This window comes from Mercurialis annua, linkage group LG1-X (assembly GCF_937616625.2).
Source record: "Mercurialis annua linkage group LG1-X, ddMerAnnu1.2, whole genome shotgun sequence".
Taxonomy (NCBI): domain Eukaryota; kingdom Viridiplantae; phylum Streptophyta; class Magnoliopsida; order Malpighiales; family Euphorbiaceae; genus Mercurialis; species Mercurialis annua.
In genome coordinates, this window is record NC_065570.1 from 42,389,277 (window position 1) to 42,412,553 (window position 23,277).

At 34.8% G+C, this 23,277-nt stretch overlaps 2 protein-coding genes across 2 annotated transcripts; one reads left to right on the forward strand and one right to left on the reverse strand.

The window, feature by feature from the left end:
• Positions 1–253: 253 nt before the first annotated feature.
• Positions 254–4,991, forward strand: LOC126657074 (extensin-2-like). The gene is made up of 3 exons (XM_050351698.2): positions 254–2,140; positions 2,962–4,481; positions 4,576–4,991. The coding sequence occupies exons 1-2, from the start codon at positions 367–369 to the stop codon at positions 4,443–4,445; spliced, it is 3,258 nt and encodes a 1,085-aa protein (XP_050207655.1). The 5' UTR covers positions 254–366; the 3' UTR covers positions 4,446–4,481; positions 4,576–4,991.
• Positions 4,992–11,255: 6,264 nt separating this feature from the next.
• LOC126670077 (uncharacterized) lies at positions 11,256–12,292 on the reverse strand. The gene is made up of 4 exons (XM_050363737.1): positions 12,030–12,292; positions 11,813–11,957; positions 11,440–11,733; positions 11,256–11,366 (listed from the first exon to the last, which is right to left on the reverse strand). The coding sequence occupies exons 1-4, from the start codon at positions 12,263–12,265 to the stop codon at positions 11,256–11,258; spliced, it is 786 nt and encodes a 261-aa protein (XP_050219694.1). The 5' UTR covers positions 12,266–12,292.
• Between the last annotated feature and the right edge of the window lie 10,985 nt (positions 12,293–23,277).

The window sequence follows — 23,277 nt, forward strand, 5'->3', positions numbered from 1 at the left end:
AATAATTAAAAAAATATGAAGTAGTTGAAGATTAATTAGTATCTTAATTTAATTTTATTAAGGAATCCAAGAGAACAAGAACTGTGGAACCAAAAAAAAAAATTGCTAGTAAGAAAATTTGAATCAATTTAGCCAGCTAGAGAAACCCAAATAGTAAAATAAATTTAAAGAAAAAAGCAATTTGTGCAAAATGGTCCTTAAAGACAGCTCTATTTCAACAACCATATTCCCTATAAATAGTGTTTAAATCATGCATGTTTTAACTCAAACACACAAAACAAACTAAACCCACTTACTCTATTTTCTTCATAGAGAAAGTCTGAGATATCAGCAAAGGGTGGCCTGGGCTGCATTTTCCGGCAAGAAATGACAAGTTCTGGCGGCGGCCCCGCCAGGGGTCGTCTTTGGCCTCGATTGGCCTTGGCATTGGCTGTTGTTTTTGTTTCAAGTAGTGTGAGTTCAGTGTATGGAGATGCTTATCCTTACTATTCTCCACCTCCGCCACCTTATAAGTATACCTCTCCTCCACCACCTTCTCCTTCACCACCGCCACCTTATGTGTATAAATCACCACCTCCACCATCTCCTTCTCCACCACCGCCACATTATGAGTACAAGTCTCCTCCTCCACCTTCTCCATCTCCACCACCTCCTTATGAGTATAAATCACCACCTCCTCCATCTCCTAAACCTCATTATGAATATAAGTCACCACCGCCACCATCTCCATCACCTCCACCACCTTATGAATATAAGTCACCACCACCACCTTCTCCATCACCACCCCCACCATATGAATATAAGTCTCCTCCACCACCTTCTCCCTCTCCACCACCACCTTACTACTACAAATCTCCACCACCCCCATCCCCATCTCCACCCCCACCGTACTACTATAAATCTCCTCCACCTCCTTCACCATCACCCCCGCCTCCTTACTACTACAAGTCTCCTCCACCACCGGTGCATTCCCCTCCACCACCTTATTACTATAAGTCTCCACCACCACCTTCACCTTCACCTCCACCACCATATTACTATAAGTCTCCACCACCTCCCTCACCTTCACCTCCACCACCTTATTACTACAAGTCCCCACCACCTCCATCTCCATCACCTCCACCACCATACTACTATAAGTCCCCACCACCTCCATCACCATCCCCTCCACCACCTTATTACTATAAATCCCCACCACCACCCTCACCATCACCTCCACCACCTTACTACTATAAATCACCACCACCACCCTCACCATCACCTCCACCACCATATTACTACAAATCACCTCCACCTCCTTCCCCATCACCTCCACCACCTTACTACTATAAATCACCACCACCACCCTCACCATCACCTCCACCACCATATTATTACAAATCTCCTCCCCCACCTAAAAAATCACCTCCACCACCTTACTACTATAAATCACCACCACCTCCCTCACCATCACCTCCACCACCATATTACTACAAGTCTCCTCCACCACCTAAAAAATCACCAGCTCCTACTCCATATTACTACAAGTCTCCACCTCCACCCTCACCATATCCTCCTCCTCCTTACTACTACAAGTCTCCACCACCCCCGGTGCATTCACCCCCTCCACCATACTACTATAAATCTCCACCACCACCATCGCCATCTCCTCCTCCTCCGTATTACTATAAATCTCCACCACCTCCCTCACCATCTCCTCCACCACCATACTATTACAAATCTCCACCACCACCAGAAAAGTCTCCAGCTCCAACACCATATTATTACAAGTCCCCACCACCACCAAAGTCGTATCCTCCTCCATACTACTACACTTCTCCACCACCACCCAAGAAGTCTCCTCCACCTCCTTATTACTACAAATCACCACCACCTCCAGAGAAGTCACCAGCTCCAACACCATACTATTACAAGTCCCCACCACCACCTAAAGCATATCCTTCACCATACTACTACAAGTCTCCACCACCACCTAAGGCGTATCCTCCACCATACTACTACACTTCTCCTCCACCTCCTGCCCCTTACCCTCACCACAATCCCCACCATTTCGTAGTTAAGGTAGTAGGCAAAGTTTACTGTTATAGATGCTATGACTGGAAATACCCAGAGAAGTCACACGACAAGAAGCATCTCAAAGGTACGTAACTATTTCTTTTTTATGAATTATTTATATTTTTCATTAAATTAAACTAATTAATGGCAACTTTCCAATTTTTGTCTTTAAGATAACCTTAATTAAGATTAATCATATATATGTTTACATTTATTGAGAATCTGGCAGTATAATTTTAGCATTTGCATATGTTTTCTGTATGAAAAGCACATAGTATATAGTGCAATGATTTTTTTAAACTTTAGGTGGCGGCTAATAAATATGTTTCTGTTAGGCATGTGATTTATGTTTAAGTATTAAATTATGGGTTTTCTTATTTAATTACTTTCTTTGTTATTGATTATACTCCCTTTTAAGGCAATTTTACATCAATAATTATGCAATAATTTTGCTTAGAATTGTCTTTAATTAATTATATCCTTATTGTCTATAGTGTTGGTGACAGCCTTCTTTTTTATTTTCTAATTTTTTTTTTGGAAAAAATTTATAAATCATAAAAGAGCAAATATAAGTTCAACAATTTGCATGATAGTGTCCAATCAGTCTTCAAAGTGGCAGTATCAATAAAACATAAAGAAAATAATAGTGTCTAAAAAAGACAGTGCACATGTAATCCATATTATTGGTAAAATTTAGTTATAGTAGCAGGTGATGTAAACTAGTATGATTGTTGTTCTTTTAGTTGACTTGTAAAAAATAGACCAATTTATGACAATATGTTCAAACCGAATCGAAAACCGAACACCAAATTTTTATCTAATTACAAACCGAACCAAACTATAGTCACCAAAAAATCGAATTGTAATTGTAATTTAAATTATGACCGTGCTTGTTGATGATTTCAGGTGCTGTAGTGGAGATAACATGCAAGGCAGGGGAGAAGGAAGTTAAGGCATACGGAAAGACAAAGAGCAATGGTAAATACAGTATTACTGTTAAAGGATTTGAGTATCGGAAATACGGTGGCAAGGCTTGCATGGCTAAGCTTCACATGGCACCAAAACACTCGGCATGTAATATCCCAACAAACTTGCACTCAGGCAAGAAAGGTGCTAAAGTTCACGTGAAATCCAAGACTAAGTATGAAGTTGTTCTTTCTGCTAAGCCTTTTGCTTATGCTCCTAAGAAACCTTACAAGGAGTGTCACAAGCCCAAACCTGTGCCTACACCCTCACCTGCTCCTTACTACTATAAATCACCACCGCCGCCGGTGTATTCACCGCCTCCACCTTACTACTACAAATCCCCACCACCACCATCTCCATCACCGCCACCTCCATACTATTATAAATCTCCACCACCACCATCACCGTCTCCTCCTCCACCTTACTACTATAAGTCTCCACCACCTCCATCACCACCACCACCACCACCATACTACTATAAATCTCCACCACCTCCATCACCATCACCACCACCTCCATATTACTACAAGTCACCACCACCACCGGTACACTCACCTCCTCCACCTTACTACTACAAGTCCCCACCACCTCCATCACCATCACCGCCACCTCCATACTACTATAAGTCACCACCGCCGCCGGTACACTCACCTCCTCCACCTTACTATTACAAATCTCCACCACCGCCGGTACACTCACCTCCTCCACCTTACTACTACAAATCTCCACCCCCACCAGTACACTCACCACCACCTCCTTACTACTACAAATCCCCACCCCCTCCATCACCATCACCGCCACCTCCTTATTACTATAAGTCACCACCACCGCCGGTACACTCACCTCCTCCACCTTACTACTACAAGTCCCCACCGCCGCCATCTCCATCACCGCCACCTCCTTACTACTATAAGTCACCACCACCGCCAGTACACTCACCTCCTCCACCTTACTACTACAAGTCCCCACCACCTCCATCACCATCACCTCCACCTCCTTATTACTATAAGTCACCACCTCCGCCAGTACACTCACCTCCTCCGCCATACTACTACAAGTCCCCGCCACCACCATCACCATCCCCGCCACCTCCTTACTACTATAAGTCTCCACCACCACCCGTACACTCACCTCCTCCACCATACTACTACAAGTCCCCACCACCGCCGGTACATTCACCTCCTCCACCTTACTACTACAAGTCGCCACCACCTCCATCACCGTCCCCACCACCACCATACTACTACAAATCCCCACCACCACCATCTCCATCACCTCCACCACCATACTACTATCACTCACCTCCCCCACCAGTGAAGTCACCGCCGCCACCATACTACTACAACTCACCTCCTCCGCCCATGAAATCACCTCCTCCTCCAGCATACATTTATGCCTCTCCACCACCACCAACTCACTACTAGGCTCGAAAAGTCCAGTCAGATACCAGCATCAGTTATGTAAGTAATGTTTCTCAACATCTATCATTACAAAATATGAAACAACAGTAAATTTTAAGCGCACAATCTCATATTTTCTTCTTTGTCATTGCAGATTATAGTTTCAACAATGTAATAAAGGAAAGCTCCAAGAACAAAAATTGTGAATATGAAGCTTCTTGTCCAAGTCATCCATTGAATAAGGATCTGAATTCAGGCCAGACTGCATCAATTTCTATTATGGCCATGTTGCATCTCATCATCTTATTATCTTCAACTGAAAATTGTTTCAAAGATTTACTTCTCCAAAGAAAGATGAAGGAGGCTTGGAAGTAGAAGTGGCCGTTTTTTGTCCATTGTTTTTGTTATTTATTCATCTCTCTAATTTATTAGTGCATTGTTAGTGCATAGGGTACAGCCTTTGTTTCATTGGGCTCTCTCTATTTATTGTGAGCAATTGTTCTTGGAGCTTCTTGTTGTTTGTGCCATCAGAGTTTTAGTAATAAAATTGAGCATTTTTCTGTCACTAAATCTCTCTTCTGTTGTTCTTATATTCCTGCATGCCATTTTTTCTTTTATTTTAGACCAAAAAAATATCATCTCTACAAATATTATTGGATTAAATTGATTTGGAATAGTAGTGGGTGTCAGCTTTTCTTCTCCTTATTGCAATTCTTTCTGTAACAAGTTCTTAGAAAGTGGAAGCTAGCTCCAAGAAGAATCAGACAAGCTTCCATCAATAGTGGAACAAGTCATATATTTGTCCTAGCCAAGTCAGTATTACACATTGAAAATGATACTAAAATGGAATAAAAATTTAGTTTAAATATAGTCTAAAAAAAATTAAAAAAAGTTATGCAAATGAAGATTTTCTAAGCAATAACAGTGACATGGTTTGATTTTGTCTAATTTGCTAGCTGTCTAATTAAAACACAAATGAAAGAGAAAAAAAATGTGAAGAAGGTGTAATGAGTTGCTTGCAAGTGGCAATAAATTAAGAAGACTAATCAAAGATTTTAAAATTAAAGAAAGTCTTTACTTTGTCTTTTTTTCTCATATTCTTCTGCTCAAAGATAATGATACTTAAGGAGGCTTCAAAACTGAAGTTGAAATGAAATTAAAAAAAAATCTCTTTACATTTGTTTTTTTTATGTAAATAAAGTTGCTATGATTATTAAATTAAAATATTCTTATGATATTTAGGCATAATTTATTATCCTAATTTGGAAATAGTATACTTTTAATATATCTGTATTAAAACTTTTTAACATTATATCTATCTCACTAGATTTTTCTGATTTTTTTAAAGATTTCCTTATTTTTCCTTTTTATGTAATTAAATTCACTATTATACTTATCTAAGAGTCAACTCGGTCGGTTAATCTGATTAAAGAGGGTGATTCTGTAATTGGAATTCAATTTAACACATTAATATATATGTATTTTCATAAAATTATAATAAAAAGAATTAAAAAAGATAATAATTTCTAATTTTTTATTAATTATTAATTATTAATTTAATAACCTTTATAGTGATAAGAAATTTAAATTTAGAGAATTGCTATATAACACGAGTAGTTAGAACACTAAAGACACTAATTTATTGAGAAATGCTATTAATTAATACTAGTGGACTAAAAATTCCTATAAAACACACTAAATTACATTCCACTTTTTTTTTATCCTTTTAAATTTAATTATTTGTTAAAACAAATGATTTGTCTCAATTTTGCTTATTTGTTCAATGTTTATTATTTTAGTTTACCGCAGGTTTTATTAAAATTAATATAAAGAGAGTTTTATAAAATATAGGCTAATTTCTTTAAAAACTCCCCATCTTTAATTTTCAATTCAATTGCACCTTCACCTTACAAAATACCAATTTATCCATATTTACATCTTTCATTTTGAATTACATGCTAAAAGTACTAAATTGACTTAATATTACAATTTCAACAATAAAACCACCTTCTTTACTAAAAAATATTTCAAAAATTAATTACTTTCATATCTACTTTTATTCTACCTTACTGTTTTAGTTCCGTAAAATTAATTAAATTAATTTTTTAACCAAAATATTCAACAATCTTTTTTTAAAAAAAATTAACGAAAAACCAGAATGTTCTTTTAGAAAGAACAACCCAGATCTAGGTTGTTCTTTCTTGAAAGACAGCTCCAGTTGTTCTTCTCAAGGAAGAATTGCCGTGAAGAACAAATGGATTTCCGACGGTCGTTTAGTAGTGGTCGTTTTTTTATTTTTTTTATGAGATATTCAATTAAATCCGGAGAACTTTGGATTTTTTTTTATTAAATTTAAATTAAAAATAATATGAATTAAATTAAATTAATTTTTAAACAAAAGGCGGTGAGATATGGTTCGATTTAAAATTTTAAATTAATTTTACATTTGAAAATATTATTTAAAATTATTTCCTGATATTTTTTATTAATTTATATTTAATGTGAAATTTATTTACTTTTGAAATTTTAATAGAGATAATTTTTAGTTAAATTTTAACATTAATTACTAAGAATTGCTATATAACACGAGTAGTTAGAACACGAAACACACTAATTTATTGAGAAATGCTATTAATTAATACTAGTGGACTAAAAATTCTTATAACCTATGTTTACATGTGTATATGTCAGTACACTAAATTACATTTCACTTTTTTTTATTCTTTCAAATTTAATTATTTGTTAAAATAAATTATTTGTCTCAATTTTGCTTATTTGTTCAATGTTTATTATTTTAGTTTACCACATGTTTTTTTAAAATTAATATAAAGAGAGTTTTATAAAATATAGGCTAATTTCTTTAAAAACTCCTCATCTTTAATTCTCAATTCAATTGCACCTTCACCTTACAAAATACCAATTTATCCATATTTACATCTTTCATTTTGAATTGCATGCTAAAAGTACTAAACTGACTTAATATTACAATTTCAACAATAAAACCACCTTCTTTACTAAAAAATATTTTAAAAATTAATCACTTTCATATCTACTTTTATTCTACCTTACTGTTTTAGTTCCGTAAAATTAATTAAATTAATTTTTAACCAAAATATTCAACAATCTTTTTTTTAAAAAAAATTAACGAAAAACCAGAATGTTCTTTTAGAAAGAACAACCCAGATCTAGGTTGTTCTTCCTTGAAAGACAGCTCCAGTTGTTCTTCTCAAGGAAGAATTGTCGTGAAGAACAAATGGATTTCCGACGGTCGTTTAGTAGTGGTCTTTTTTTTATTTTTTATGAGATATTCAATTAAAATCGGAGGACTTGGAATTTTTTTATTAAATTTAAATTAAAAATAATATGAATTAAATTAAATTAATTTTTGGACTAAAGGCGGTGAGATATGGTTCGATTCAAAATTTTAAATTAATTTTATATTTGAAAATATTATTTAAAATTATTTCTTGATATTTTTTATTAATTTATATTTAATGTGAAATTTATTTACTTTTGAAATTTTAGTAGAGATATTTTTTGGTTAAATTTTAACATTAATTACTAGTTAGAATATTTGTTGAAATATAATGTTTTGATTTAAAAAGAATTGTGAAAAGAAATCAATTTAATGCAGTGCAATAAAAAATGAAAGGTGAAATTTTAAGTAATCGGAGATTTTGTAAGGTGAAATTGAATTAAAGATCAAAAGTGAAGAGTGTTTAAGGAAATTAGCCTATATTTTATAAAACTCTCTTAATATTAATTTAAAAATAAATCTGAAGCAAACTTAAAAGATAAACATTATACAAATAAATAAAATTGAGACAAAGAATTAAATTTAACAAGAATTAAATTAAAAGGATAAAAAGAAGTGGAATGTAATTTTGTATGCTGACATACACACATAGATTATAGGAATTTTTAGTCCACTAGCATTAATTAATAGCATTTCTCAATGAATTAGTGTATTTCGTGTTCTAATTATTCGTGTAGTATAGCATTTCTCTTAAATTTATGATGTACGTATAGAATTATTTGTGTTATAAGTCTCAAATTAATGCCAAATATTTTGAGGAAATTAGAGCTAGTACCACTACAAAACTGAAAATAATTACATCAGACACGGGGTAGCTCTTTTATTTGGCAACACTTTTTTTATTTATATTTTTTCATTTATACGTATATTAGGTAAAGTATTTGCAGCAGTACATGAGTTTTCCTTTAAATTTATTTTCTATCACTTTTTCTCATCTTTTTTTTCTCTTTTTCTTTCTTTTCTCTATCTCTTCATCCATCATTGCTATTTCCCTCAACAACACTAGTATTGTCGTCATTACCAACCATACCAGCGAAAGTTATCGCCGTAGCTGACGGGCCGAGAATTCAATGGCAGAATGAGAAAGACCAAGGGAGGAAATGGGAGTGGTGTTTGAGGAAGAGGATGAGGTGGTGATGGAGAAAGATTGATTATGGTAGCGTTGTATTGACACCTATTTTCCGGATATGTAAAAAGTGATAAAGGAATGAAGCGTTTAATGATGATTTCTAAAGAAATTCGTTCAGGTGACAAGCTATCGACTCGGTTGTTTGAATTCAAGCAGACGCAATCAGTGCATAGTTGTAAACTTGAGATTAAAATGTAATTAGCCAAAAATAGCCTATAAAAATCCAAAAAAACTATAGTTTAAGTCTAGTAAGTTTAAATACTAATTTAATTTAAAAATAATAAAGATAAATAATTTAAAGATATCCCTAATCCTAATAGTCGATCATTTAACACTCTTTCAACTCCAACTCTAGATAAATAGTAATTTAAAACTAACTTAACCTAAATGGACCCTAACCTGATCATTATAAATAACATATTTTTTGCCATAAATATTAGATCTGACTTAATATTTTCATAACTTTATCTATCTATTATCATAACTGTATCATACTACTATCATAATCGTATCATACTATATCATAACCGTATAATACAAAAATATTTTAAACACTTTATCATAACCTTGTTATAAACCATATTATCATAGGGTAATAGTTCACTATCCAATATAATAATATTATGATACCAATATAATAATATTGTGATACTGATATGATAATCAAGTACTGTTTTTTACAGAAAATCAATTTACAGTTATGATACTGATACTGAAAAATTTAAAAATATTAGATCTGAAAATTTAAATAAATTGTAATAATTACCAAGAATTAATAAAAATTGCTAAAGTTAAATACAAAAGAACGGCGGAGCAGCGGAGTGACGGTGGCAATTTGAAGGAGAGAAATTATGAAAAAAGAAAAAAGAGAAGTAAAGAAGAAAAAAATGGAGAAAAAAAATGGAAAAGGAAAAGAAAAAGAGAAAGAGATATATGTGTTATAGTAAAAACAAAAATATTTAAGATAACAAATAATAAATATAGGTTTCACTACAAGAAATCAGCCAATTAGCGACGGAAATATCCGTCGCTAATTGGCTAATATCCGTCGCTAATCTTGATTAGCGACGGATTACCGACGGACACAATCCGTCGGTACAATTTGGGTCGCTAATCATTTAGCGACCCAAAAAATGAACCGTCGCCAACTTACCGACGGAAATTTCCGTCGGTAAGTTGACCTGGACCTGTCGGTATTTTGGTCGGGTTGACCGACCAAATACCGACACATTTAGCGACGGACAGTTCCGTCGCTGATTTAGCGACGGAATGTTCCGTCGCTAAATGTAGTCGCAAAATTGGACTATTTAGCGACGGATTTTCCGTCGCTAAATAGTACACTTTTGTCGTTTTTGAGCATTTTAGCGACGGAATATCCGTCGCTAAAAGCTCATATGTGGTCGCTAATTTTTTGTTTTTTTGGCAGAAAATTCCCGTTTTTCGGCATTTTTTGATTTTCCCTGTTTTTTAATAGACCCGTTAACTAATCACAGACAGACACAATAGACAACAACAAATAAACAAAAACCGAAACACAAATAAACATAAACCGAAACCGTTATATATAAATAAACGGTAAAAAAGTATACAATTCGATAAATACTAAATAAGTCAAAATATGCAAACTGTATTATAAAAATCCAAGTCCAAATACTATACTACCCCAAACTAGTAGTGTCGTCAGCCGGTGGAGGTGGAGGTGGGGGAAACTGCGGTCGTAACTCCGGTGGGAGTGTAGTCATCAGTCGCGCTAGCTCAGTACGGATCCGCTCGTCGAAACCCGCCTCCACAGTACGGATCCGCTGCTCGACCCGCTCTTCAAAACCCGCCTCCACAGTACGCATCCGCTGCTCGAGTCGCTCCTCAACCTCTCTAGCAATGCGCTGCTCGATCTCCTCACTAACGACCGCCTGCTGCTGTGACTGGGATGATCCGCCGCGACGCAATCGGCTGCTCTGGCTGATGTAGGATGCTGAAGCCGAACCAATACCGTAGACTCGCTGCTTCTTGATTGCCTCGAGAGACAAAAACAGCTCGTTCTCGTCGATCGGCTCTGGAGTCGACGAACTCCCTTCTCCAGCCGCCTGAGACTGGGTCGCTGCAGCAAGCTCTGCCTGGAAACGGTCCTGAGAATAAAAATACAAATTTATAGTTTAGTAAAACTTTATAAAAATACTTCACAAATATTAGTTTAAACCTACATTTCTAACTAAAATTCGGCAGCATTTTCTTTAAAATTTGATCATCACCCATTTTTCAGGGACATCCTGCAACAACTACAGACAACTCTGTTCAACAATACGAAATAGCAATCACAACACCCACAACAAACACGTAAACATCCTATAAACAACTAACTATATAAAGTTATATTTATATCATAGTAAAGTTATATTTTATCCTTTGATCTCTTGTCAACGAAGACAGTCCGATCAGCCTTGGTCAGGTGCAACCGTACATGCAACTCAGCTAAAGTGGGCTCTCGACCGAGCTCCTCAGTCTATCATATGAAATGAAAAAGTTAATTAGTAGATAAACAGAATATATAACGATTAGTAATATTAAAAACTTACCATAACTGTCTTATGCCTCGTAGCCGATCTCGATCCTGCGGTATGTCGAACCGGTCTGGTGCCAGCTCCGGACGGCTCACTCAGCCGATTAGCTCGTGCTACCTCAGACTTCTTCTTAGCCTCAGCAGTATCCCAGTCTCGCTTCCACGACGCCCAAGTATCAGCACTAACACTGCCCTCTTTTTTATCTGGCTTCATGTTGTGGAGAGTATCTTTGCACCGATTAGCCGCATGTCGGTAGAAGACCCCTCTAATCAGGTCCTCAGGGTGGGTGGAGTCCCAGCAAAAACCCTTCTGCAAACCATTAACTAATAAAAACAATTAGAAATCAAAAAGACAGTAAAACATATATTTAAAATTTTAATTTAACAACCTTGAACTCCTCGAAGTAGAAGCCCTTATGCTCTGCTGTCAGTTTCTTCCACGAGGAACCCTCAGGGAACCAGCTAGATCGGAAAATGGGCAAGATCGCCCTCGATGCGCTCCCGCTGTCGTTCCTGCTATCTAGTAACCTTTCTCTGTACGTTACAAAAAAGTTAGTTTTCACATTTTTGAAATAATATTTGTTAAAAAAAAGTTGTCAATCATACCTTGCAGCATCAGGTGTAACTCTAATCCTCCCAGTCTCGTCCGTAGCTGGCGGCTGGTCCTGTGGCTGTCTCGCCGCTCTCCGCGGTGCGGGTCTACCCGCCAGCACCTGCTGCTCAGCCCCTGGATCCGAGCTCTCAAGTGGATCCTGCTCTGGGTCGCCACGTCCACGTCCACGTCCCTGACCAGTGTCCCTACCCCGGCCTCGGCCGGCAGAAGAAGAACCTGAACCTCTCATATCTGCAAAACAAATTACAAAACAATATTCGACAAGAAAAAAATAATCACATCTATTATAAAAACCATAACACATAATTTTTTAACAAAATAAAGTTACTACATCAACAAACGTAAATAAAAGTCAAAATTCTACAGAAATAACATTAAAACAAATCATGCAATTTCTATATCATCTTCCGCTCCAATGTCATCATCGTCTGATGAGGATGGTGGATAATCATCTTCCGTCTCTACTATTGGAGGGTTGTGTAATGCAGCCTCGTCCGCCTCGCCATTCGGATCAACTAAATTTGTCGGGTCGTCATTCGTTATGACATCGAGCGGATGTTCTGCACTATCATCTTGGAAAGCTGGAACAGTTGTTTCAGGCATGTCTAGCTCAGAGCGAGCTTTTATCTTGCATACTGCCCACCAATCTTTCTTGTCCCGCTTTTTGCTAGGACAAGGTAAGTAATGTACTTGGTCGGACTGTTCAGCTAAAATGAAAGGTTCATATTTGTTGTATCTCCTTCTGTGATTAACATCCACTATGTTATACCGAGGATGGACTAACATACCAACCGTTTTTGTAGGATCAAACCAATTACATTTAAATAAAACCGTCCTCTTTATTGGTAGAGCTGGATACTCTAACTCAATAATGTCTGTCAACACTCCATAAAAGTCGCTTTCAGCTGGGCCGTAGAGTGATCCTTTTACACAGACTCCGCTATTCATTGTGACCCGATCCTCCCCATATTCTTCAGTATTGAATTTAAACCCGTTCACACAGTACCCCTTGAATGTTTTGACCGATCTAAGCGGTCCCTTTGCAAGACTTAGAATATAGGGATTGGTACTGACAGTTGGGTCTTTCACCTGTAGCACAATTATTATACGGATCAACACGATAATATAATATACAACTACGACGGTAAAACAACATTAATACTTACATATTGCTCGAACCAAAAGGCGAATTCCCTCTCCAATTTGACTACAACTTCGGTCTGTGTAATTTCGGGGTTGAATTCATACAGCTCGCCTTCAAAAACTCTTTTTACAAGAATACGAGCGAATTAATACAATTTGTATCAAATTCTTCAATACTGAACTTAAATTTGTATATTAAGACTTACTCTCTGTAAGGTTCGATTTCAGGGAAATTCAAAAGGATGTAGCTTCGGGCAGCAACATATTCAGCATCATCCAGATATCTGTTCCGACAAGCACCTACAGGTCGCCCTTTCGGTTTGAAAATATTTAATCTGTCGAAATCATCATCAACGTCCAGGTGCATTATATAATATAGGGTGTGTAACGCTAATTATATATTCCGTAAGGAATAAGCGTTACACAGCCTATATTAAATAGCCACCCGGAGAACATACGCCAGAAAACTACCAAATATTCCTATACCATATCCATACATATATGTTTTTTCGTGATCAAATTACGCAGACGACGGCAGTTTTACGAACTGTACACACGTACAATCCCGTGTCGTTCAATCTCTTGAACACACGGGACGGGTTTCTACGGCTAGGTAAGATTTTATTCGGTGGGAATAAAATCTTTGTTAATTATATTATTTTCACTGTTATTGAATTTATTCTAACTAATTAAAATGAAATACAAATATACAAAAATAAAAAAATACGTACTTGTTAAAGAGCAGAACCGCAAATGAGAAGACTATCAACGGCTATATCAGCAACTACAGGTAGCTAAAACAAACCTACAGTAATATTTTTCGTCAGTTTTTTATAACATTACAAATAAACTAATTAAGAAACATTTTTTACAATCCAACGGTACATTTTTTTAACAAAAAATTGAAAAATACAAATAAAGTACCAAATATTTTTCAAATTGTATATTTTTTTAACAAAAATCCGGCAGCAATTTCCCTATAAATGAGCATCACCCATTTTTCAGGGAAACCCTGCAGATAAACAATACATTTTCTAAAACAACCAACACACCAAGCTAATTAAATAACCAAACAATAATTAACTAACCAAATATATAACCTAATTAACTAACATAATTAATATAATATTACTAATAAAAAAATCCATTAAAATACACTAATAAATAAAAAATTAGAATATTTTCTAACATTACAAAGTAAACAATCAAATTTACTAAATAATGTATTTATTTATTATAATCCTAATGATAATATAATCTATTACAATTCTAATTAAAAATAAATTAAAATATATTATCACATTTACTTAATACAATCCTGATTAAAAATTAAGGTTAGAATTTAACAAATTAACCTAATGATAATATAATCTAATTATAAATTAACTTATTTTAGAAAATCTAACTTAACTATAATCCAACCAATATATAATCTTAATTATCTAAAAATTAACATAATTAATATCTAAAAATTAACAAAATTTCAGATATATAAAAACCTACCTACACGGGGCTGTACGCGGGTTCGGAATGAGCTGGCAGCGGGTTCAAAGCAAGGCTGGCAGCGGGTTCGGGCGTAGGCAGCGGCAAGTTCGGGCGGAGGCAGCGGGTTCAAACCAAGGCTGGCAGCGGGTTCGGGCGTAGGGAGCGGCAGGAGGTGTCTGACACCAGAATTGGACGGAGGCGGCAGGTTTGGGCGGAGGCAGCGGCTGAAGGCGGTGGACAACGATTTTGCAAAATTAAACAAAAAATTAAAACTTAACAAATTGAAAACTAAAATTAACAAATTAAATAAATGAAAAAGAAAGTAGGTAAAAGCACTCACCGGTGGACAGCAACAACGGCGGTGGACGGCAGCAGCGGCGGTTGATGGCAGCAGCGGCGGTTGACGGCAACAGCGGCAGACGGCAGCAACAACGGTGGAATTTGAAGGAAATCGGCGGTGGACGGCAGCAGAAACGGTGGAAATCGAAAGAAACGGTGGAAATCAAAGGAAATCGAAGGAAATCTGATTTAGGGTTTTCATTTTAGGGAGAAAATGATTTTAGGGAGAAAAATGAAAAACTGGGGAAGAAGAAGAGGAGTCGTGCTGATTTAGGGGTTTCATTTTTACCGACGGATTAGTATCCGTCGGTAATCCGTCGGCAATCCTTCAATGAAACTCTGCGTTTTATTTAATAGATATTAGCGACGGATTTGTACAATCCGTCACTAACTTTATTTCAAATAGCGACGGAATGTACACATCCGTCGCTAATATCTACCCTTCACTTGGCGGGAGTCTTCCCGCCAAGAACAATCACCAAATTAGCGACGGACATAGAATAATCCGTCGCTAATTTGTTTCCCTTACTTGGCGGGAAGACTCCCGCCAAGTAATATCACTAATTAGCGACGGAGATAGCGTTTGTCGCTATTTTCCGTCGCTAATGATGTTTTTAGCGACGGAATTGGCGTCCGTCGCTAATTTCCGTCGCTAAAACGCTGCATTCTAGTAGTGTTTTGTTATAATAAAACAGGTTTTATAGTAAAAAAATATAAATGCTAAAAATATGATGTGTTTTGTCTATATTTTTCTTGTTGAGATAAAACTTACAATTATTCTTAAAATTGAATATACTCATCAATTTGTCTAATCCCATATTAAATATTTATGAGGTTTCGACTTTGAGTTTTAGTAGGGCTAGTGGTTTAGCCGATTTAAAAAATATAAAATTTAACAACTAACCACTAACTGCTAACATAATTAGATTCTACTTTTATGTGCACTAAAAATCACCAATTTTTATGTGTTTTTAGTATTTAACATAAACTATTAATTTTGGCATATTTAACATGAACTTTTAAATTTTTGCAATTAACACCACGTATGCATTTTCTTCAAAAAAAATGATGTCATTTTACATCCAAAACGGTACCGGTTTACATCCAAAATGATGTCGGTGTCATAATTGTAAAATTTTGAAAATTCATTTATTTTTATGACAAAATTATGTTAGATACCAAAACATACAAAAGTTTATGAGTTTTGGTGCATTTAAGCCAATAAAAATAAATGCATATTTTATATTTATCAAAAACAAATATCCATAAATGCCCCTAAACACAATCTAATGACCTAAAAGACTAAGTATTTTAACTAAAAAAAACTGAAAGGAAAATAATTGATTTTTTAAGAATTTGACTAGTTTAATATTTTTTTTAATGAATTAAAAATCCCAAGGAATTTTTAGTAATTATCTTTTTATATTTTGTAAGGTTCATATGATAATAGAAACATAATACTACATATATTGTTCACTAGCTACTTAATTAGCTAGATTTAGATTGGCATCTTATAGAGCAAGGATACAATTATTGTAACGTGACACAATTTAATTACTCCATATGATTGGAGAAGAGTCAAAGTTATACTATAACAAAACAAAAGTTGAATGCATGCATATTCACTTGAACTTTAAATTGTTCTAGAAAAAAAAGAGAATGGAACGTTCTATTTTGATTCTTCCATGGAGCAGGTGAAGTCGCAGCTGGTATGTCTTAATCATCATCAACTGCTTCACAATACTAAACATCCAACTGAAGAAAAAAAATAAGCAAGAGGATGGTCCCAATTTCTTAAATTCATATATTTATTTTGTGATTTTGTCTTTTATCTGATGTTTTTGTTTCAGTTTGAATCCTTTACATTAACTAACTATTCTTTTTTATCAAAAAAAGTAAAATATTCTTCTTATTTTTGGCCTTTTCCAATTTCTATTAACTTTGATGCCGTTACATTATCTATTAATCAACATTGGGGGTATTGTTACATTTGTGTCTCCAAGTAATGGTTGTTCTTTAGATTTCCTTATTTTAGATTTATATAGGCATAACCTATCTAATTATACAATTTTTTTATTTCATTTAAGACCTTTTTTCTTTACTTAAAGCATTTTCAATGTACTATTTATAAATTTCCAAACTCTTTAACTTAAAAAGTTTGACAATAATAAATTAAAGATTTAATAGACTTTTTATAATTTGGATTTTGTTGATAGGGAAATGTAAAGAGTCATTTTCACTCTTTACTTCATTTTTAAAAGAAAAAATTTTCAAAATTGGTTATTTTTTATTTAAAATATGTAATTTTGTATTTTAAATATAAAAACCGAATAAATAAATTTTATTAATTTTTATATATTTTTGATTTATTTATAAAATAAAAATAAAATAAAGAGTTAATATCATAAAATCCATTTGAGTGAATTTAAAAATGCTATCTTTTAAAAAAATTATTTTAATAAATATATTTTTTAAAATAAAAAAATAATATTGAAAATGATCAGATTTTAGATTGACATAATTAAGAAAGTGTAGTGCACTCTTTGTATTATGAGAGTATGGATTGTTGCCCTAATTTTGATTGACACAGCTCGGCTCCGCACCGGATCCACCTAAAATTCTCCAAACTGAAAATTGAAATGACGGCGTTTTGAGGGGAACAAAACGACGTTGTTGCAAATTTTACACCGTAGGAAAAGGCTTAGAGTTCAGTAAATATTTTGGTTGAATCCACTAAAGTAAATTTTGTCATCTTGATTGCTAGAAGTAGGGCTGAGCTGAAACCGAAACAGACCGAAAAATCGAACCGAAGCGCACCATAATTCAGTTTGGTGTTTGGTTTTTCGGTTAGTTTGGTTTGATTTGGATTGAAATTATTAAAAGTATGGAGTTTGGTTTATGGTTTGATTTTGGTTGTTCAAAAACCGAACCGACTGAAAAACCGATAACACCGAACCTTAAAAACGACGTCGTTTTGAAGGCAAGTGTGACCCGTGCGAAGCAAACCCTAGGGAGCCTCTGAAATGACACCGTTTCGCATATCCCTTATATACCCTCCTTAACATTTTACCCTCACTCTCTCAAATCCTAGCAGCCACTCGAATGTTCTCCCATTTATCTGATGCTCTCTCTCTCACTAAAACCTAACTCTCTCCCTTCTCTCTAGATTCAACCCTTTTCCAGAGATTGAAACCCTAAATTTATCTACTCCTTCGTTATGATTTACTCTAGATTAAACAATACATAAGTCATTAATGGTTTCCCTTACTCGTTTAAGTGTTCTTGATTCGAATGAGATCCAACCTAGCCTTCGTTTTCATGTTTAATCGATCCTCTGCTTCTATAATAGTGAGTTTGTTTTATTTTTCTCTGTGCTTCTCTTTCATTTCTGAGTTACTAGAAGTTGATTAATGATTCTGATGATGATCGTTTCTTATTCTTCCCTTGCATGTTGTTTCTATATTTGAAAAATCGAGGCTTGATGCAAGAGGTGGAAGCCTGGGTGAAAAAAAGGTATGAAATGGAGGCTTTATGGTGGTTTGTTTTATATTTTCTGGGTTTAAAGATCTGTATTTGATTCTTATGTTATTTTCTCTATTTGATGGTTTCTTTCTTCTGATTTTCATGTTTATTTTGAAAAAATGGAGGCTTGCTGGTGGAAGCCCTAATCTGGATCTTCATCGATTCAAACAAGGTAATCTCCTTTCCACTGGATCTGTATTATTTCAAGTTCTTGAGATTTGATAGTCTCTTTTACATTTGTGCTTCACTGTTTGATGGTTTTGTGTCTATCCTTTGGTTTTCATGTTTCATTTTGGATGTGGAGGCTTGGTGGAAGCCTTGAACTTGATCACTTCGTTTATAGATTCATTTAAAGGTAATTTTTTAATAATTCTTTGTTTGTTAATCTTTATGTTGTGTCTGTTTGATTTGAGTGTGATTTCACTGATTGTTTTACTCTGTTTGTGTATGTGATCAGTGGAAGCATAAACTATACCTGGGTCCCTTAGTCACTATCTGCTTTCAAATTTGAAGCTTGGTGGTTACATCTGTAATCCTTGGTAAGTTTTCAAATTCTCAGTTCTGATCTTTGTTTTTTTATTCTTTTACCTTTTGTTTGTTCTTTGGGCTTGTTAATAATTTGGTTTCTTCTTTTGCAGATGGCTGATTCGGGACAACTTGGGGTTGCTGCCACTGCTTCTGATGATCCCCTGTATGGCCTGCTTGATCCATTTCCATTCATTAGAGAGGAGCAGGAGCAGCAACCTCTTGGTCCTGGTGATAATGCTTCACCTCAGCCCAATCAGCAGCAAGAGAAGGATGCAACTGAGACTGCCACTGGCAATAAGCCAGTGGATAAAAAGAGGAATCACATAGTGGTAAGATCTAAGGTTTGGAATCACTTTGAACGTATTGTTGATGAAAATTCTGGGAAATTGCTTATGGCTAAGTGTTTGTATTGTGCTAGAGTCTATCATTCTATCACTAAATTGAATGGAACTTCAACACTTAGAGCATATAACATTGCATGTTTAAAAAACCCACACATTAAAGACACTAGACAAGCCCTACTTACTTTGCAACCTATTGTGAAATGTGAAGAGGGGAATGAGGGTCAGGGGCAGTTAGGAACCTGGAAATTTTCACAGGAAGCTGTTAGAAATGTTGTTGCTTACATGATAATAGTTGACGAACTCCCTTTTAGATTTGTAGAGGGAATGGGGTTTAAAAGATTGATGAATGTTGCATGCCCTAGGTTTAGCATCCCATTTATATGGACTGTTAATAGAGATTGTTACCAAATGTATCTAGATGTGAAGTTGAAGTTGAAAACAATTTTAAAAAACCAAAGTCAAAAAGTCTCTATAACCACGGACACTTGGACTATCATTCAAAGAGTCAATTACATGTGTGTGACATGTCATTGGATTGACAATGAGTGGAAGCTGCATAAGAGAATTCTATCCCTTGTCCCTGTTTGTGGTCATAAAGGTGATTATATTAGTAAGACTTTGGAAAATTGTTTGCTTGCTTGGGGTTTGAAAAACATTTTCACTGTGACAATGGATAATGCTGGAAATAATAATACTGCAATTGCTGCTTTTAAGAAGAAAATGATTTTATGGGGTACTGACGTATCTAAATGTCAGTATTTGCATATGAGATGTATTGCACATGTCATTAATTTGGTGGTGTTTGATGGCTTAAAAGAAATGAATGCATCTGTTAAAACGATTAGGGATTGCATTAGATATATTAGAAACAGTCCCTCTAGGCTTAAACAATTCAATGATCTTGCCCATGAGGCTAAACTTGGTACTAAAAAGTCTCTATGTCTTGATGTTGCCACTAGATGGAATTCCACATATTTGATGCTAGACACTTCCTGTTTGTTTAAGTCTGTGTTTGATTCTTATGAGGAGGTGAATGAATCTTTTAGGAATGACATGATTGAAAAATATTCCTAATATTTTTGATTGGCAAACTGCAAAAAAATTTGCTACTTGTTTGTTTTACTTTTACATCACCACTCTTCGCATATCTGGCTCATTATATGTGACCTCAAACATGCATTCTTTGTGATATGTGATTTGTCAATTATGTTGGATGAAATGATTGCTGGTGAGGATGTAGAGATAAAACATATGGGTAAAAAAATGAGAGAAAAGTTCAATAAGTATTGGGGTGATCTCCTTAAGATAAACAAACTGATTTTCTTCTCTTATGTACTTGACCCTACTTCCAAGATCAATGATTTGATGTTTTCCCTAAGCAATTTGTTTGGCCAAGATCATGGTAAAGTTCTATTTGAAAATGTTAAATCTGAATTGAATGCCTTATTTGATGAGTACCAAAATGCATACTTGTCTGGTGTTAGTGGGTCTGGCTTTCAATTTAATTCTAGTCAGCCAATAGAGGGACTTGTTTCTAATCAAATGCCAATTCTGACTATGCTCCCACCTGCTAAGAGGCATACTTCTTTAATGAAAGCCAAATTTGCTGAGCATAATAAAGGGCATGCTGAAACTGGGCCAAGGAAATCTGAGCTGGAAACTTATTTGAATGAGGCCCCTGTTGAGAGTGATGAGGATTTTAATATCCTTAAGTGGTGGAAGCTTAATGCTGGAAGATTTCCAATCCTTTCGAGGAAGGCTCGAGATATCCTTGCTGTCCCAATTTCTACAGTAGCCTCTGAATCTACATTCAGCACTTCTGGTAGAGTGCTTGACTGTTTTAGGAGTTCATTAACTCCTGCAATTGTGGAAGCCTTAGTATGCACTCAGGACTGGCTCAGAGCTGAAAATATTCCTCTTGTCATTGAAGAATGTCTTGAGGAGCTTGAGCCTTTTGAACAAGGTTATGAATTCTTACTCTTCTATTTATTTTGATTTTTTTATTATTAACTTAGTTTGGTTGCTAATTTCAAATGTTTTTTTGATCCAGATTTGCCAAAATGAAGTGCCTATTCAATTTGGTTTTTTGGTGGAAGCAAACTGTTGCAGTGTTGCTGATTTGTGCCTGAATTTTTGGTCCCTACACTGAGTTAACAATTTTTACCCCTTCTGAAGTATATTTATGGTCCCTGACCCTTCTGAAGTACATTTTTTGATCCCTGACCCTTCTGAAGCACATTCTTGATCCCATTCTGAGGCTGAGGACTTAATGCAATCTGAACAAGGTGGAAGCCTTATACTTTTCTTTGTTGATAAACTGTTTTATTATGTTTATAAACTAACTTTTCAACCTTTTGATTTCTACACTTTTTCATACTTTTTGTTTTTAATAAATCATTAAAAAGTTTGACTCTTTAAATTTTTTCTTATGAATCTGTTTTGTTGAAGTTTGAACTTATAAATCTAATTTTGAGTTTGAACTTGTCATTTTGTTTGAGGTTTGAACTACTGGCTTTAGTTTTGAGTTTGAACTTGTGATTTTGTTTGAGCTTAGAACTACTGAATCTAGTCTTGAATTTGAACTTGTGATTTTGTTTGAACTTAGAACATGTTTGAACTTGAAACTACTGCTTGTGTTAGTTTGAACTTTGAACTAATGAACTTGTTTGAACTTATAACATTTGAATTAGTTTGAACTTGTTTTTGGGCAATGATGATGCTTCCACCTAGTCAATCACATAAGGCCTTCTGATTTGCATGATGAGGCTAATTGCAACCGTGTGAATTGGATCGCCTTATTTTAATTTGAAAACCTTATTTCTGAGCCCCTTTTTACTAAATCTTTTTAGTTTTTTGCATTGATTACTCTTCTGTTATTTTGTTAAGTAAATAAACTTGAAAAGAACAATTTTGTTTTAAATTTCAGTTGTTGCTGCTGGTTGCCTATTCCTGATGCCTTCACTTGATCAATATGATTTTTGGATGCTTCATTTTACAAGTATGAAACTGATGATTTTTATATCAGTTTACATTTTTTTTGCATATAAGTTAACTTCTAACTTTTATTAATTCAGGACACAAATCTTTTGTAATAGTTAGGCCTATTATTTTTGCATATAAGTTTAAATGTTTAGCTTGTATAATTGTATTAAAACAGGGTTCAATTTGAGGATACAAAGTGTATCATAATTCCATATAGTATTTTATATATTGTATGTGATTTAGTATGTGTAATTTGCCAATTTGTAATAGAATAGGGCTTTTAATTCTGTTTATCAATCATTTGATATGTAAATTGTAATAAAATAGATTATCTTTTTTGTATTTGTATAATTGTATATAAATTGCAAGCTCTTGTAATTTAATCAGTTTAAATGTCTTATAAAACTGGGTTTTTGGTAAAATGTGGGTTAAGTTGTTTTAAAATGGGTTTTTGTCAAATTTTGGGCTTTTGCAAGAAGCCCAAACCGATTTATTAAATCGAAACCGAACCGAACCGAAAGAAATTTTCGGTGAAAATTAATTTCGGTGTTTGATAAATATTAGAACGGTTAGGTCCCCAATATTAATAAGTTTGACATCGTCGGTTTCTACATTTTCAAAACCGAACTGAACCGACCGATGCTCTGCCCTAGCTAGAAGAGTTAATTTGTGATTCTTAATTATACTCACATAATTACACAGCATATTGTAGTTAGTGAATGCCTCTATTACAATTTTTGAGTCTGATTTTACCTCAAAATGAATTATATTGGCTTCCTCTACTATGATGATGCCTACTCAGATGGCAGTGTGAAGTTTGAAACCAGCATTTTGAACCATTCCTATGGAGTCTCTGAACAGTTGAACACGCCAGAAAAGACTTTGGATATGGTTGAAA